This window comes from Vombatus ursinus, unplaced genomic scaffold (assembly GCF_900497805.2).
Source record: "Vombatus ursinus unplaced genomic scaffold, bare-nosed wombat genome assembly UNPS02014884.1, whole genome shotgun sequence".
NCBI lineage: Eukaryota > Metazoa > Chordata > Mammalia > Diprotodontia > Vombatidae > Vombatus > Vombatus ursinus.
The window spans coordinates 4,885,365-4,902,992 of record NW_020954662.1 but is presented as its reverse complement, the minus strand read 5'-3'; the positions used below and the strand labels follow the sequence as shown (position 1 = coordinate 4,902,992).

The 17,628-nt window shown below is 42.5% G+C and overlaps 1 protein-coding gene across 5 annotated transcripts in view; it reads right to left on the bottom strand.

Annotated features, from left to right (window-relative positions):
• The window catches only part of LOC114028479 (E3 ubiquitin-protein ligase UBR4), a 147,511-nt gene extending 136,050 nt beyond the window's left edge, over positions 1 to 11,461 (bottom strand). For 4 of the 5 annotated variants that reach the window (XM_027842724.1, XM_027842725.1, XM_027842726.1 and 1 more), the window contains exons 1-8: positions 11,362 to 11,454; positions 3,141 to 3,238; positions 2,019 to 2,122; positions 1,650 to 1,779; positions 1,394 to 1,533; positions 921 to 1,023; positions 620 to 761; positions 358 to 482 (exon numbers count right to left, since the gene is read on the bottom strand). In XM_027842724.1, coding sequence (XP_027698525.1) covers positions 358 to 482; positions 620 to 761; positions 921 to 1,023; positions 1,394 to 1,533; positions 1,650 to 1,779; positions 2,019 to 2,122; positions 3,141 to 3,238; positions 11,362 to 11,402 — 883 coding nt within the window. In that variant the 5' untranslated portion in view covers positions 11,403 to 11,454. Of the gene's footprint in view, positions 1 to 357; positions 483 to 619; positions 762 to 920; positions 1,024 to 1,393; positions 1,534 to 1,649; positions 1,780 to 2,018; positions 2,123 to 3,140; positions 3,239 to 11,361 lie in introns of all 5 variants that reach the window. The other variant, XM_027842727.1, reaches the window with a different exon arrangement.
• Between the last annotated feature and the right edge of the window lie 6,167 nt (positions 11,462 to 17,628).

Sequence of the window (17,628 nt, the reverse complement as noted above, 5' to 3'; positions counted from 1 at the left end):
TATGTGATAGGATCGTATGAAATAAGGTTAGAAAGACTATAAAGTATTTTTCCTAAATAAAAGGTAACCATAAGCTTACACTCAGGCCCCATATACTTTGAGGCATCAGGGTGAGGGCAAGGGGAACATGTCATGGATGTAACAGAGAACATTTACAATAACATGCACCATTGTACATAAGGCATTTTGTCAAGCACCACTGGTTCCCTGTGGCAAAACAGAGATTGAGTTACGGGAAACTGCCTGGACGGAAGATATCAGATAGCATTTGTGGGAAAAAAAATCAGGCAACAATCAAAAATCAACAAGATCTCAGGACTAAGAAGAAACTTAGGGCCAAGTCCAACAACTACTCACCTGCATATAGACAGCTGAGGCTGAGCACCGTCACATCTTGTAATCGAGCAGGGTTAAGGGGTTCCAAAACAGGGAGAGAAAGGGTATCCAATGCCATGGTTACATCAATGACTAATGAATGAAAACTATAAGGAGAGAGAAGACAGGGTGAGCCTAGCTAGCCCTTGCAATAGTTTCCCTTCTGCAACCCTGAGGTCACAGTAACTGACAATGAAGGTCAATTATAGCTCTCTTTTTGGACATAACCTTTGCAACCTCTTACCCATTACGGACAGCGGTGGCATCTGCCACTGTTGCAGGCATAATGAAGAAGGAATTAGCCAACACAGCATCTTGGAACCGATTAATGTAGCGTAGGAAATATGGCAGGTTCAGACACACACGGAGCAGCTTCTCTGAGCCACCTGCAGCAATGACAAGACAGAGCTACAAACAAGACTCTCTGATCTCATCGCTTTTTATAGAGACACAGAGATAAGGTTTGGCTTCTAGACAATTACTGGACCACAGCCTGGAGTGGCCTTTTTGTGTTCTAAGATATGAAACTAGCTGTTTCATCTTACCGAGCTCCTGTAGACTAGCCACATTCTGGGCTATAAACACATTCTTGGTTTTGATGGCAGAGGCTTGATCTGTTGAGGACTGATCTTCATTTTCTCCTTCCACCTAAATGAAAGTGCAAAGTGACTGAGACTTCTTATAGCAGCTAACTGCCCCAGCTTCTTCATTGCTTACTATCCTAGAAGGTGGGAACCAAACCACAGCCCAAAAGCCAGGAAAAAATAATAGGATAACAGATTTAGAGATGAAAGTTTAGACCTCAGGAGTCATCTAGTCCAGAAGTTCCCCCACTTCTAATACTTCACTCCTCCTAGGCTAACTCCAGAAATGCTATTCCAACTCTGTGGGTTGGAACACACAGAGGTTATTTATCCAGTACAAGCAGTAATAAACATAGAATGTACCAAAATTTGTTACCTATTGCCTTTTACTTACTAGGTTAACAGGTGATGGGGACAAGGCTAAAGAATCTCACCTGAATCACGGGCGGGAGGGATGGTGCTGCTACCGCTCTAGGATTGAAGACTGAGGTCAACTGGTTCAGAAAGTTCATTTGTACTTCCTTCTGCCGAAGCTCTGGGCTGACTGGTGAAGCCAGCTCCTTCTGATCTTCCACTGCATTAGTTCAAAGAGAGGAAATGGGACAAAAATGATAGAGGCAAAGCAGTGAAAAATCCAGAAATGCCAGGGACCAAAGGAGTGAGGTATATATATATAGGGCAAACACTTACCATCTGAGAGAGTCTTCACTGTCTGTGGGAGCTTGGCAGATTTCATCATTGCAGTGAAAGTAATGATTTCAGTTCGGTCTAGCCGGCTACAGCCAGTGCACAGACCTTTGATAAGGAGAATCAAGTGTTTCTGGAGAGCAATCAAATTAAAAACGTGACTTTAGGTAGGTACAGCACAAAGCATTCTCACTGGCAAAGGCCTACAGGACCAAAATCAGGCTCATATTAATTAGTACAGACTGAACAATAATACAAAGCCTCTCCACTAGCCTTTCCTTTTCCCACTTCTCTGACTCTACTCAGCAATCTCTTGCCAAATAAAAACAAGAAAACCTTCAGAGAGATGGCACACCATGCCACAGCTCTCACCTGGGATACAGCACAGGCCTCATCTGGATTCTCTAGGCGCAGGAGAGAGAATTCAATCAGGACTTTGCAGGCAGCTGCCACTGACTGAAGCTGATTTCGGGGAACTGAAAAAGCAACCAACTATTTATGTACAGGGAATTATGGCCCTCCTTTACCAACAAATTAAGCAATCAATAACAAGTTTTTGTTGAACCTCTACCTCACATCAACCAAGCTACACCTATAACCAATGCTGACTTTGACCCCCCATCATTTAACACTGATAACTACATTTGCTGAGACAGAGGTTCTCTCCTATTTGTTCAGTATGAAAGAAGGTACTCCTTTTCCTACATATCTATTTTTCCCAGGGGCTCTTGTTTTTTTTCAGTTTTCATCCATAAAGACAAAGGAACAGATGCCATCAGGACATGATGCTTACTACCAACAATTCCAGCCTCTTACCTGGAAGGATGCTGAGGGTTTATGAAGTTTCTCACTGTCTACCTGAATAACCTGCTAACTAAACAAGTCAATAAAGAATTCAGGTACTCATTTAATTCATTCTGGTGCTTTTTTAGGTAGCAACATAACATAAAGAGATCAGAAGGATAAATTACTGAAATAGAACAAACATAAAATACAAATTTTATAATCAATTGGGCAAAAAGATAAGAAAATGGAGGCTGGAAGAAGTCATTTCATGTTGCAGGGCCCATAAAGAAGTCAAATTCACTTTCAAACCACAACCACAGGATGGGATACTGCTTTGGTATACTGGCTGTTAGCCCCAAAGCTATGGGTTACTGAGAAATGCACTCCTTCCCAGACGATGTATGAAACCTAACATAAAGGGCTTTGGCTAGAGAGAGAAACTTAATGAACTGAGGACCTGTTGCTCAAGCCTCAGGGCATTTTCTGCTTCTGCTTGGGCAGCCTGGGTTAAAATGAACTTGTTCATTTCACTGTAGACAGTGGTGCACATCATAGTTTGCTGTTGTCTCAACTCCTGGGAACATGGCTTGGGAGTGCGGAAGCAAAGACACTTCATTAACCAATTCATGCAGTCAAACCTAATGGGAGAAACAACAATCCCTCTATTCACAAGCCAAGAACTGGGAGGGACAGCAGCTGGATACTTACTGAGGCTGCAGACCGTTGTGATATAGTGTGTGGAAAGTGCGACAAAGGAGGAGTAGAAGGGCTCATACTGCTTGTCGTGGTGCAGGATTTCTAATTCACTGCAAAGACAACATGGCTAGTTGGCAATCCAGAATCTCAACTACATCAATAGCACACGGTGAGCATTCATTCAATTAACAGCTTCAACTGAAATATTTACTGTGTGCCACATCTTTCTCCACTATTCCAAGTGGCGCATCATCATGACGATTCTGGCAATCCCACCCAATCATCCCCTTAACCCTTTGGCTGGGGAACTCCTGCTTCTTTAAAGGATCTTTAAAGGATTACAAGCCCCCTGGCTAAGCTGTGAGGGCCAACATGATCTAACATCCACGAGAACAGACCAGAACTTAAGCAATTAAAGAAGGTATTGAATAGTCAATGGAGCCACTAAACTTTGCTGAGAGTTTTGCTTCTCAAGCCAGAAGCATCCCAGACTCAGAGAGGTAAATACAGAGAACTGGACCTGCATTGCCTATGGGCAACAACACAGCTGGCACCTCAATGTAGAGGATGTCAAAAGTAAAGTATCATACTTAGAGGGTCCCAATTCAGGGGAGCCACCCCTTCAGAAGACATTTAGATGTTTGTTATTTTGGAATAGTAAAACAAAGATTAATCAAGGACTGGTTCCTTCTCTGACAGTCAAGCACGAATACCAATGGCATGAGTGGCTACTATGTGTGAGGCTCTATGGTAGGCAGTGTTAGGGTATTTCCTCCTTTCCGGCTTCATCTCAAACAATGAAAACAAAAGAACAGAAACATCAAAAAATTCTGAGCTAGGAGAGTCTTAGAAAGAACATTCAAAGCTTCAAGACATCAATACTGGACCTCACTTCATAAACCAAGTTTGGTGGAGCACAAATGGAGCTAATTTAAGAAGTCAGAAAATTTGGATTCAAGTCCTGGCTCAGACACAACGTTGGGTAAGTCACTTTACTTGTCTGAGCCTCAGTTTCCTCATCTTTAAAATGAAAGGGTTAAATTAATTGATCCCTAAGGTCACTTCAAGCTCTGATATTCTGTTTCAGAAAACTAGTTCACAGAACTTTAGAGCTTGGAATGTTTAGAGCTCTTCTCAAAGGGTTCTTAACCTGCGGTATAGAAACTTGAGGGTTTTTAAAATACTTTTTAATAAATGTATTTCAATACAATTAGTTTCCTTTGTAATTCCAAGTACTTTATTTTGAGTAACTAAAACTATGATTCTGAGAAGAGGTTCATAGGCTTTACCAGACTGCCAAAAGGGTCCACAAGACCCCTCCCCAAAAAGAAAAGAAACTACTGCGTTCATTCCCTTTGTTTTCTCCAAGCTGAACACACAGCTGCTCTTTTCCTTCTCTTCTAATTTGGGGCTTTCTTATTCACTATTCTAAGGTTTTCACAGCCCAGAATAAGTTAATGTTCTAGTTCCAGCTCTGTCCCTTACTAGTTATCTTTCAATTGTGAGACTATAGTACCAAGATATTAAAGACAGGAGAGAAGTGAGGACAGGGGAGGTGAGAGAAGCACCAAGGGCGTATTCTTCATTATTTATGAACCACTGAACCTCAGTTTCATCATTAGATGGGCAGAGTTAATTCCTGCCCTGTCTACCTTAGTTGTTATGAAGGCCAAGTGAGAAAGCATATGTAAAAGCACTACAAACACACAAAGCATGATTATAAAGTTATTTCCATTTATCCTTTGTGATCTGAAGGAACAGAATAGGCAACACTAATAAAACCAATCGAAACTGTACGGAGCAGCGCGCTCACAGTCAGAGACATATTCTTTTGGCTGTTATTCCTAATCTGAGAACAATGTTACTCCAACAGGCTGTAAAAAAGGTCTGGACTCATTTAGCCCAGATCAATGTTGCCACATTGTTACTCAGTGCTTACTTTATGGAGAGAATGTCTTAGTCCACACCTAAGGCATTGATCCAGATGCTGACTCTAGCCCTATAGCTCAGTAACCGAAATGTGACAGCAAAAAACACAAGTACAGAGGAAAGATAAGAACATAGTTGGACAAAAGATGGGTACTGGCAGCAGTTCTGAGTCACTCATTATTTTGAGAGGAATCTGAGGTCTGTGAGAAATAAGTCTTTGAAAGAGTTCTACAGGAGGAAGTATGTTAGTTAAGTCCATAGAAGATCACTCCAAGTACATGAGAGGTACTAAAGAGTGAAGAGAAACAGAGCAGGAGAACAAAGCAAGTAGCAAAAGAATGGGGGGGAAGGGAAAGGCAGAAAACATGAAATGAAAAAGTAAACAGAAGCAGATAAAGGCTGGGTCCCGATGGTGCAAGGTTGTCTTCTCTCACTTGCCAAGCAATACTCCTGTTTGTTCAATCCTCTGAACACCCATTTCTCCCAACCTACCACAACAGCATCATCCAAGTCTGAAACCCAAATAAACCTACTAAATGCAAGGCCAAGAATCATCTTCACGAAAAGATCCAATGCCTTACATTTGAAAGTGCTACATGGAGTAACAAAAGAAACAGCAGCTAACCAAATGATGGAGTATGATCATAAAGATTAGGGCTAGGAAAGAGAACTGTTTTCTCTTTTTTTGGCAAGGAGGTACAAAGTAGAGAGGAATTTACTTTCATTCTCATCTGTCAAGCAACTAATGTCTTCTATTTCTGATCTTTACTACTGCTGATATTTTCTCTACACAGTTTTTCTTTTTAAAGTATAGCTATCCAACCCCTCCTCCCATTAGCCAATAAATGTCAAAGGATAACAGAAGTCCTTTCCCATTTCTTTCTTGGCTATCAAAGACACGGTGTCCCACATTTTTCCATGTACAGAGTGGCATTTTTAAAAATGTTGACCTAGGAAATGAAAGCCTTTTCCAGATATCTTGTTTACTTTGGAATGAAAGGGGAAAGTCAATACTCAGAGAAGCTAAAGGACTTACCTAAAGTCATAAAGACCGGAATAAGATTTAGGTCATTTATCTGCACAATTAAATAATATCTCTCAGTGGTGGGGATCTGTTTCTATTTGTTAACCACCATGTTATGACACAAAGCAATTAACCTAGAAGAATGGTAGCCTTCCTCATCGCTTCTCTTTTTCCAGAGAGATAAAGGCTGAATGAAGAGTAATAGCAGATATTTATATGAGGAGCTTTAAGGTTTACAAAGCACTCTACAGACATGATCTTATTTTAACCTCACAAGAAATGTGAAAAAAGTATTACAGGTATTATTATCTCCACTTTTCAGATGAAGGAAATGGTGACAGCTAGCCAAGTGTCAAAGGCAATTTCAAACCCAGGCCTGACTGACTGGAATCCTTTGATTCCAAACTCAGCACTGTATCCACAACTCTCTATAGCCTCTAATTTGTCTGTTTTTGAGAAAGCCTAAGGACTCTCTGGCAGGGGCATAATTTGACAAATATCTTTATATTACATAAAGGGGAAGTCTATAACCAAGAAGTTCAGTGACAACACAGGAAACACTGATTCAGGGAAAAGCTGGTAAATTCAGTATATGAGGATGAGAGCTCTTCCCTAAAGACAACTATGCTTAGAGTGATTTGCGGCATACTAAAAAATAATCCACTGTGTGATATTCTCTTTAAAAAGCCAGTTCTCATCAATTAAGCTAACCAATCACACAGCATTGGTGCTAGACTGAACCAACTCTGGCTACGATACATTTGTTCCTTAGCTTGGAAAGGTGATAGTGTTTAAATAGCTTGCAGTTCTAAGGCCACATATGATACACGCAAGTCTCAGAAAGTTAGAAAGAATAAGCCCATCAAAAAGCAGAACCAGATTTTTCATTATTTTTACACTTATTCTTATTATTTTTACACTTATTCTTATTATTTTTACATTATTCTGACAATTCTGAGCATGGAGCACCAATTTATATATGCTAATCTATTCTTCCTTCATTTCAGCAAGAGTCTAATTACAAATTCTCAATAGATTCTCAATAAGCAGAGTCTGGACCTTGTAATTGTCCATCCACTTCTTCATCAGAATGGAAGGTAACTATCATCTAAAAGTGAACAAAGAGTGGATCACAATGCCTGGAAATCTCCTATTTCATATGTCATCACCCCTGAGAGTCATGAGGAACTGACTTAATGAAGCTTCTGAATGCCAGAGTAGGAGGTGAAAGCCGGTAGAAGAGAGCCAGGACAGCCAAAAAAAAAAAAAAAGTAGTAGAAAGTACAGCAGCAGGAAGAGAGGACATTGGGGAAAGGGAAGAAAAACATAGCCAGAGTAAAGTGGACTGGAGCTTAAGGACCCACAAAAGAAGGAATGGCAAAATAAAAGAGGGAAAGCAAAAAGAATCTGGACATAAATATAGGAAACTGAATAATCCATCCATTAAGTAAAACATTTAGCCCATTTTACATATAGTAATAAAAAGAACATTGGTCTTCAAGTCATGAGGCTTAGGCTCAAGTTCTGGCTATGACTTACTATCAGATCATAGTGATCACAGATTTCTAAGTGGAACAGCCCTTAGGGATCACCTAGTCCAACTGTCTCTTTTTTCAGATGAAAGTACTGAGGCTTTGAGAAGGAACTTCCCAAGTTCTCACTGTTAATACATGGAAGAACAAGGATTTCAACCAGCTCCTCTGACTCCAGAAACGGGCTCCATTATACTACCACTTAGCAATTTGTATAACCATAAAGCACTAGATCAATGAGCTAAGTAGTCTATGTATCATGTCCTAAGTATTTGCTCTTGTGGTATAGCAGCATTAGAATGAAGAATTCATAGAAAAGTTATCCTCTCAGTATCTTCATCCTTTAAAAGCCCACCTGGAATTCTAAGGAAGACACAATAGTGCACACATATTCAAATCTAAGCTGCACAACCTTGCCCAGTGATTCAATGGGATTCAGCTTTTTCAGTAAGGACCTGTGGTTAAATGCCTATCAGTTGAGAACTGCTTTTACAACAAAGAAGAGCTGTCTTATTCTTTTGTATGGGCACGGTCAAATCTCAATTACATGAACTATCAGAGGATGGAGCAGGAAGAGACCATTATCATTTTGTCTCCTATCTGGTCTGCTATACTTGACTTCAGCATATGCTCCAGATATTTTTGTTGTTGTTATTCAGTTGTTTCATTTGTGTCTGACTCTTGGTGATCCCATTTGGGGTTTTCTTGCAAAGATACTGAAGTAGTTTGCCATTTCCTTGTACAACTCATTTTACAGATGAGAAAACTGAGGCAAACAGGATTAAGTGCCCAAGGTCATACAGCTATCTGAGGCCAGATCTGAAGTTATGAACATAAAACTTCCTAACTCTAGGCCCAGCATTCTATCCACTGCACCACCGAACTGCCCATATTCACTGAATTAGATCATCTAATTTTTTCATTTAACAGTCCTATTGCTGGTTTTTGGGCAGTGTATAAACAAATAACTGTTATTCTGCTTTCATAGAATGATAAGACTGTCTATGCTCATGTAGAGAGCCTTGAGATTCTTGAGACACCTGGCTCAACTTCCTCATTTTACAGAAAAGGAAACTGAGACCCAGAAAGTTGACCTGATCTGCATATGTCAGTTAAGTACCTGAAAGCAAATTTGCAGAGGAGGAGGAAAGAGCCCTGGACTGGGACTGTGGACGCCAGATTTCAAGTCCTAACTCTGCTTTACAACTTTGTGCCCTTTTAGAAATCACTGAACTACTGTAAACCTCAGTTTTCTCATCAATTAAGGGGGTTGGACAGGATGAAGGTACTTTAAGGCCCCTTCTGTAAAATTCTGTAAAATTCAATGATTCTAATGCCAAATGTTATTGATTGCAACTCAATTCAAGCAACACACTGGAGTAAAACTCAGGGAAAATAAAAATACCACTTATCTAAAAGTTTTTTTTAAAAGGAGAGTATATAATTTGAGATAAGAACTTTGATATGTCTCCATCTTCAGAATATTTTTGGTTTGATAATAAAATAGGAAAAATTATCTAAAGGATTTACTTGTGAAGCAGGATTTGATATATGCCAACCAGGCATAAAAACAAACACTGTCAGATTGTGAGACTTGCTGAAGTAATAACTACTTATTTCTGACTTTCTGTAAAACTTTCTCATTTTTTTTTACTTTGCTCTAGGATAAAGTGACCCAGTTAGCAGTAAATGTAGAGAGTAGTATAAAGTTTTGGTTGGAAAAAACAGAATTAAGGTCATCTCCTATAGAGACTAACATAAAAGATGATTTCTTTCATTACATTTATGAAAGTCTGATCTGGTGGCAGGAACTCTGGCATAACATCTCTTTGTAAATGAACAGCTCCCACAACCTGAGGGTGATAGTGTCTCCATGATAAGAAAAACTGATGTTAAAACAAGATTTAGAGAAAGTCAAAAGAGTTAGAAAGAAAACTCCAGAGGTCAACTAGTCTAATATCCTTGTTTTACAGATTAGTGCAATGGATACTAGGGTAGGCATGGAGTCAGGAGGCCTAGCTTAAAATTTTGACTCTGACACCATCACCCTACGAAAAGTAACCTAAATGCCCTAGATTTTGAAATAAGGTACTGACAGAATAAGTCTAAAACCTAGGTCTCCTGGAACGCCTTACTGTTCTTAACTCCCTATACTCTACTGCTATAGAGAAACTCTCACATCTCTGATATTCCTCCATCACCTGCTCTCCCCTCTCCAAGATCCTCTGGCACATGCTAACCAAGCTGCTTGTAAAATGATTTGAAGACATATTTTTTTTACAGATGAAAAAAGAACTCTTCACCATGGAAAAAATGCTAACTTCTTGGTCAAAGAGTAGAGAAGCTTTCTGATCCCTGGCTTTAGGGAAGAGAGAATGATCAGTGGTGTGTTATAGCTTAAACTCCATAAAGGCACAAGTTACTATGACTACATTTCCACTGGGGGACTGTTAGTTGTTAAATTATTTGGTCGGCTCTTGATTTAAACCTCAGGTTTCTCAGGCCCCTATTCTTAGGTGAGAGGAAGGGTTGCCCCAGGAATGAAATCTCATCATAAGAGCAAAGGTTTTAGAACTAGAAAGGCCCTGTTACAGATGAGGAAAATGAGGCCCGAAGGCAAAACAACTTGCCCAGTATCACAAAGGTCATAAAATAACAGTGTGGATTCCAACCCAGGTCCTCCAACTCCAAATTCATTCTTCTTTGCACTACCTATCCTATTCACAGAGAAATCGGACTCTAAATGTCGTTATGCATCTTACAAATGTTCAACCTCCTCATTTCACAGAGGTGTTCATTAAGGTCCAGAGTGATGCAGTCACTTAATTCTGACTCCAATCCTTACTAGCTGGGGTGATCCTAAGCAAGTCACTTTAGACCATGGGCTTCAGCTTTCCTCATCTATTAAATGAAGGTAATAATATTTGTTCTACTTATATCAAAGGACAGCTATGAGGAAACCGCTCTGTAATCCTTAAGGTAATGCATAAATGTGAGCTGTTATTACTGCCCAAGGTCACACTGCAGAGCAGGAAATTTTAACTTGCCATAATACCAAGTCCTACGGCATCCTCCCAAGGGGCAGCCTGAGATCTAAGGACCATAGATTTAGGAGTTGGAAAGGGCCTTTGGGCTATCTAGTTCTACCTCCTCATTTTAGGGATAAGGAAGCTTAGGTTTAAAGAGGTCAAACAGCTGGCCCAAGGTCACACAAATAGTTAAGTGGCAGAGGCAGGATTTGATTCCGGATCCCCTGATTCCAAAGCTGATGTTCTGTCCACTGTAGCCCGACGATGCTCCTCCCAAGGTCTCCCTCCTCAAGTTTCACTGGCACACGTTCAAGATACCATAGGTATATGTATAAGGGAGGGGGTGGAGGGAGCATCTTTTACAGACTGTCAAAGCTAGAAGGAAGCTCGGGCATCCTTTAGCCCAACTCCCTCCTTTTACGGAAAAGGAAACTCAGGCTTGGGAGGAGAAGTGACTTGCCCAAGGTCACACAGTGAGTCAGCGGCAGAGGCTGGATTCAAACCCAGCGCTTTTACCACTCCTCCGACTCCAAGACGTGCCTCTCGAGGGGAAACTGAGGCACGAGCTCCTCGGCCCTGGTCCCCGGGGCCGGGGAGGGCGGGTCCGGTCCAGGAGGGAGAAGGAGGGGGTCGGAGGGGCGGCGGCCGGAATGATGCAGCAGAATCTCCCCCTCCCCCCCCCCCGCCCGGCCTGGCTCCCGGTCCCCGCCCGGTACTACCTCTCGATGACTGAGGCCACCAGCTGCGGCAGCTCCTTCATCTCGAAGGCGGAGTAAGAGGCGGAGAGCAGCGGCCGGACCGCCACCTCCCAGCCCGGGGCCGCGGCCGGGGCTGAGGCAGGAGCCGGGGCCGGGGCCGAGGCCGGCGGGGCTGGGGTTGCAGCAGGGGTAGGGGCAGCGGCCGGGGCCGGGGCCGGGGTCGGGGTCGGGGTCGGGGCCGGGGCCGGGGCCGGCGCCGGGGCAGCAGGAGCCGTCCCCGCCGCCGCCATGGCCGCTGTCCCCGCCGCCGCCACCACGGCCGCCGCCACCACAGCGTCTTCCCCGCCGCTCGTCGCCATCTTCCCTCTCACGACTGCGCCTCCTCCGGGGGATTGCCACCGGCCCAGCGCCGCCTCCCGGGAGGGGGGCGGAAGTGACGTGACTCTTCGCGTCAGCCGGCGCGACGCGACCCGACGTGGGCAGTGAGCCGGAGAAGCCCAAGGGACGAAAAGACAGGCCTCTCCCCTCACCTCAACGATTGGCGAACGGCTCAGGAGGTGCCTGCGCAGAACGCTTCGAACGGCGCCCTGGGGCGGAGGTTGTTTTTTATTTGGGAAGCCCGCACTGCCTACTGCGCCTGCGCAGTGCCCAGAGCCTCTGGCGGCCCCCTAGGTGTGGGGAGGTCTCTTGGTATAAGTAGTCTGATGGTCGCGTCGTGGCTGTCGCGACGTGAGGAATGTCGGCGACCGGGTGAGTATGGGACGGAGGAAACCCGGGGACTGTGAGGCCCCTGGACCCGAGACAACAGGCCCAGAGAGGGTAAGGGACTTGCCGAGGTCCCACAGCGAGCGTGTGGCAGCAGGCCCGAGGCCAGGCCGCGACCTCCCTTCTCCTTGCGTCCCCCTCCCGGCCCGGCACCCGAGCCAAGGGACCCTCCGAGACACTCGGCAGCCGAGGTAGGGCCTGGACAGCAGCCGCCCGCCCCTCGGCCCCAGCCCCAGCGTTCCCCCAGGCAACGAACATTTCTTTCCCTGTAGTTAGTGGGTCATTCAGTCAGTAAGCACCTACTACGTGCGGGGCACTGAGCTAAGCGAGGGAGATACAAAGGAAGATAGGAGAGACGCTGCACCGGAGGAGCTCACATGTATACATATACTCACACACACACAGATACATCTTTACACACAGTATACAGGTAGATAGGTAGCTGTGGTGACCTGGAGGTAATGAGCACTAGCATTAGGGGAATCGGGAAAAGCTTGGTCAACGGATCTGCTCAGGTTCGTCTTTACGTGGATTCCCCTGGACTGAATTGTGGGAAGCCAAGAGAGCTCTGCATTCCCTCATTCCTGTTCCTCTCTCCTTGAGATCTGCTTCAGCCTGCTTGGTAGACTTGGGAGCAAGACGCCTGTGTTGCCATGACGAGGTAAAGAGTAGGGAGCTGCCAAGTTAAGAGTAATAATTTATGATCCTGAGCTGCCAAGTGGTGCAGACTGCTGTGGCCAATATGAGAAGCTTCCTGTGGAGGTGAAGACTAGGGGAGGAAGAACCTGAGGAGAAAGCTGGCCCAGTTCGGGTCAATAAAACAAACATTTATTAAATGCTAAATGCTGGGCTACAAGAGTTTAAAAAAAAAAAAACAGCCCCTGCCCCCAAGGAATTTATATCAATAAAGAGGAATCAATATGAACACAGATAAAGTACATGTGGAGTATTTTCTTGGGAGAGGATACTAACAAATAAGGTGATCAAGAGAAAAGCCTTATAGAGGGGGTAGTACTTGAGCTGAACTTTTAGTCATTCTAACAGTAAGCATTTATTAAAACCCTGTTGTGTGCCAGGCAATGTGCTAAGTAAGCTGTGGGGATACAAAAGGCAAACAGTGAGATGCTAGGGATTCTAAAAGGTAAAAGTGTGGAGTGAGTGAACTCCCTGGTGGACAGCTTGTCCAAAAATATGGGGGGAATGGAATGTCACATAATCCCACGCCAGTTTATGGAGGCTAAGCAGTTTGGAGCCTCATTGTGAAGAGCTTTAAAATCTGAGCAAGAATTTCCTTTAATCTGAGGGGCAGGAGAGCTTCTACAGCAAGGGGATGACATAGTCAGACTTGTGTTTTAGTAATATCAATTTGGCAACGGTATAATAGGTGATTTAGAAGGGAGAGAGGCTGGAGGCAGGCATTCAAGAAGCTGTTGCAGTAGTCCAAGCCAGAAAAAAATGAAAACCTGAAGCCATATGAAAAAAAGTTTGAAATTACTAAAAACTAAGGAAATACAAATTAAAACTACTCTCAAGTACCACTTCACACCCATCAGAATGGCAAGACTGACCAAAAAAAAGGGAAAGTGACAAATGATGGAGGGGCTGTGGGGAAACAGGCATATTGATGCCCCATTAATAACACTATGAACTGGTCTGACGTTTCTGGAAAGCAACAGCAACCCTTTGACTTAGCAATACTGCTACTAGGTCTATACCCCCAAAGAAATCACATAAAAAGGAAAAGGGCTATATGTACAAAAATATTTATTGCAGCTTTTTGTGGTAGAAAAAAAAATAGAAACTGATGGGGGGGGGTGAGTACCTATCAATTGAAGAATGGTTAAACAAGTTTTGGTAAATTTTTGTGATGGAATACTATTGTACTTTAAGAAATGATGAAGGATGGGGCACAGTGGATAGAGCTCATAGTCCCAAAGAATTTGTAACGACACGTGCTAAATCTTCGAGAGAGAGGGTTGATGGAGTGCAAATTGTGGCAGTTTCTTTTGGGGTGGGGGGGTAAGCAGGGGCATAGTTAATGTGGGAATTTGTTTTGCTTAACTATACATATTTGTAAGGAGTTCTGTTTTTGTTTTTTTGCTTTCTCAATGGGTAGGCAAAGGGAAGTCAGGGGAGGGAGAGAATATGGAACTGAAAATAAAAGAAATTTGAATTTAAAAAAAAATATATGGGAACTTTAGGAAAAAAGGCATGCTGAAGAAGAAACCCAGTTCCAGAAAATGAGACCAAAGCCATAGAAGTCATAAATGCTAGAGATTATCAGCAATTATGAATCAGTGAATTATGGCCAGTTGTTAAGAGTAAAAAAGTATGAAAATTGGCCTTCATTTGAAAGGGTGGAACCAACACAACAGTATCTGATTTCTATTAGCTGCAGGACCTCTTGATTATGGGCCACAGAACCCAAACAAGAGACCACTTCACGTATACACAAAGCCAGAAAACTACACAGAACCTGATGAGAAAGAGAACCATTTGGAAAAGTAAAGACTCAGGGAATCAGAGATTCTAGCAGCCTATGTGGGAATACTGCTGGCAAGGCTCAGCCACCGAAGCAGATCTTTCTTCTGCTAAAGGCTTAGTCTGGATGGGCCATCGTGCTGGATTCCAGTAAACGGGGCCAGACACAAGTCACCAGAGATCCCTAAAACAGTAAGCCTCAAGTCATCATCATTTGCTTATGGACCCCTTTCACCTGGACAAGGACCATCTATCCACACTTGGGATATGTCAGAGTAAGCCTGAAGTTTCCTAAGGAAATCCTTGGCTTCAAAAGGGCTACCGTGGCCTTGGTATATATTCAAACCCAACATCCATCTCTAGAGTGTCAGCATTGATTGAACCCAATTCCACTTTATTCAGGGCATCAGTGGGAGACTTCAAGCACCAAACTAGGACTTAATACCTGAACATCTTAACCATCTATACAGCTTGTGCATAAAAAATGAAAGAATCAGTTGAAGGAATTCAGCTGGAGGATAGGCATGTTCTTATGAGGAGTATCTATCTCACAGAATTTATTTCACTCTTAACCTTTCTGTGAGTGAATTATATGTAATTGGTCTCCTGTGCACAAAGTGGAGTTTTTGATTTTGAAGTAAGCTGTCACTTCAGGGAAATTTCTAACAGAACAAACTTAAATGTCTGTCATAGGATCATAAGATAATAGAAATAGCGCTGAAGGAACCCTAAAAGTCTTTTAGTATAACCCCCCCCATTTTATAGATGAAAAAACTGAGGCTCAGAGGTAATAAGTGATTTACCCAAGGTAAATACAGGTAGCGAACATCAGCATTGGAATTTGGACCCAGGTCCTCTGACTCCAGAGTTCTAAAAATGGAGGACATACTTTTTTTTTTTTACTAATTTTTTTAAAATTATTTTATTTTTAGTTTTCAACATTCACTTCCATAAGCTTTTGAGTTTTAAATTTTCTCCCCCTCCCTCCCTACTTCCCTCTCCAAGACAATCTGATACAGGTTCCACATATACATTCCTATTAAACATATTTTCACATTAGTCATGTTGTAAAGAATTAGAACCAATAGGAGGAACCATAAGAAAGAAGAAACAAAAGAGAAGGGGGGGGGGGAGAGGAAATAGTATGCTTCTATCTACATTCCAACCCCATAGTTCTTTCTCTGGATGTGGATAGCATTTTCCATCATGAGACTTTTGAAGATGTCTTAGATCCTTGCATTGCTGAGAAGAACTAAGTCTATCAAAGTCAGTCATCTCACAGTGTTACCGTTACTGTGTACAGTGTTCTCTGGTTCTGCTCACTTCACTCAGCATCAGTCCATACAAGTCTTTCCAGGTTTTTCTGAAGTTTGTTTGCTCATCATTTCTTATAGCACAATAGTATTCCGTTACATTCATATACCACAACTTGTTCAGCCATTCCCCAATTGATGGGCATCCCCTCAATTTCCAATTCTTTGCCACCACGAAAAGAGCTGCTATAAATATTTTTGCACATGTGGGTCCTTTTCCAAGGATGTACTTCTTAGTAACCTTAAAGAGACATATAACTTCCAAGTAAGTTAGTAATATAAATATTTTTTAATGTTTTTGGTCATTTATTAATTTTTATTACAAATGACACCAACAGGTATAAGTAAACAGAACATGGGAATAAATTCTGAATAAAACAATAGAATCTGTTTTTTACATTTTGTATTAAAATTTACATTTTACATTTGTGTTAAAATAATCTCCATTTGAAATAGGAGTTTAATTGCCTCTTCTGACCTATGTACTTATTTTTATGATTATCATCAACAATATTAAATATCAATACAATAAATTAAACTTGCTTTGCAGATTTTTTTGAACACTATATTTAATTTCCAGTGTGGAACAACAACAGTCTACTGGCATGTGTTTTGACCATTGCTAAATTTGATACTGCCTGCAGTCACATGGAAGTGGAGCAGAGTTTGAGACTCCAGTCAGATAGGATGTCAACAACTTATGTAAACTTTGTTTCAATGAACCCTCTGGTTTTTCTCTGATCGCTGCCAACCAGGGTAGATAACTGATGAAAGCATGGAAGAAATGAAAAAAGCCAAGACACAAGAGAGTAAACCTACAGGACTCAAATTTATTGTCCATAAGGCAGCTGGTGTTGAGACGACATAAGTTGGAGCATTGTAACTGATTCCACACATGAATGAATGAATAAATAAAAAGCATTTATTAAATGCTTATATTCTAAGCACTATGCTAAGCATGGAAATAGAACAAGAGATTGAGTCCCTGCTCGAACTCCTACTGGGAGAGAAAACAGTAGAAAATTCAGCCTAGTTGACTTCAACTAGTCATGACTAGAACTAGCAATGGAAGGGGTTGTTTGCCTGCTCTCACTACTTGCAGTCACAGGTCACCACGGATTAATGCCATTCATTATATCATGAGCTCCTCAAGGGCAGGGACTGTCTTACCTTTCTTGGTCTTAGCACAGTGCCCGGGAAAGAAATAAGCAGTTATATGTGCCAGGCTCTTTTTACAGATGTAATTTGATCCTCAGTCCTGCAAGGTAGGTGCAATTTTACAGTTGAGGGAACTGAAACAAGCAGGTGAAATGACTTAACAGGTTCACACAACTAGTAAGCATCTAAGGCTGGATTTGAATTCGGGTCTTCCTGACTCCAGGCCCAGTTCTCTATCCACCGTGCCACCAGCTGCCTCACAGTGACTGGCATGTGCCTGGCACATAGACGCTTAATATGTATTTACTGAGTGACACAAAGCCTGGCGATCCGATTCCTAAATGCAGAAAATGCCCAGAAGTTTAAGGCAAAGTTTGAAGAATGCAGGAACGAGATAGGAGAACGAGAAAAGAGAGCAGGAGCAGGCAAAGAAAACACTGATAAAGTAGTGGAGAAGTTGTCGGAGCTGTCGGTGAAGGAGGAGAAGGAGAAGGAGAAGGAGAAGGAGAAGGAGAAGGAAGGCAGCCATGAGCCTGAGAGCCCCTCGGCGCCCGAGAAGGAGACCAAGGAC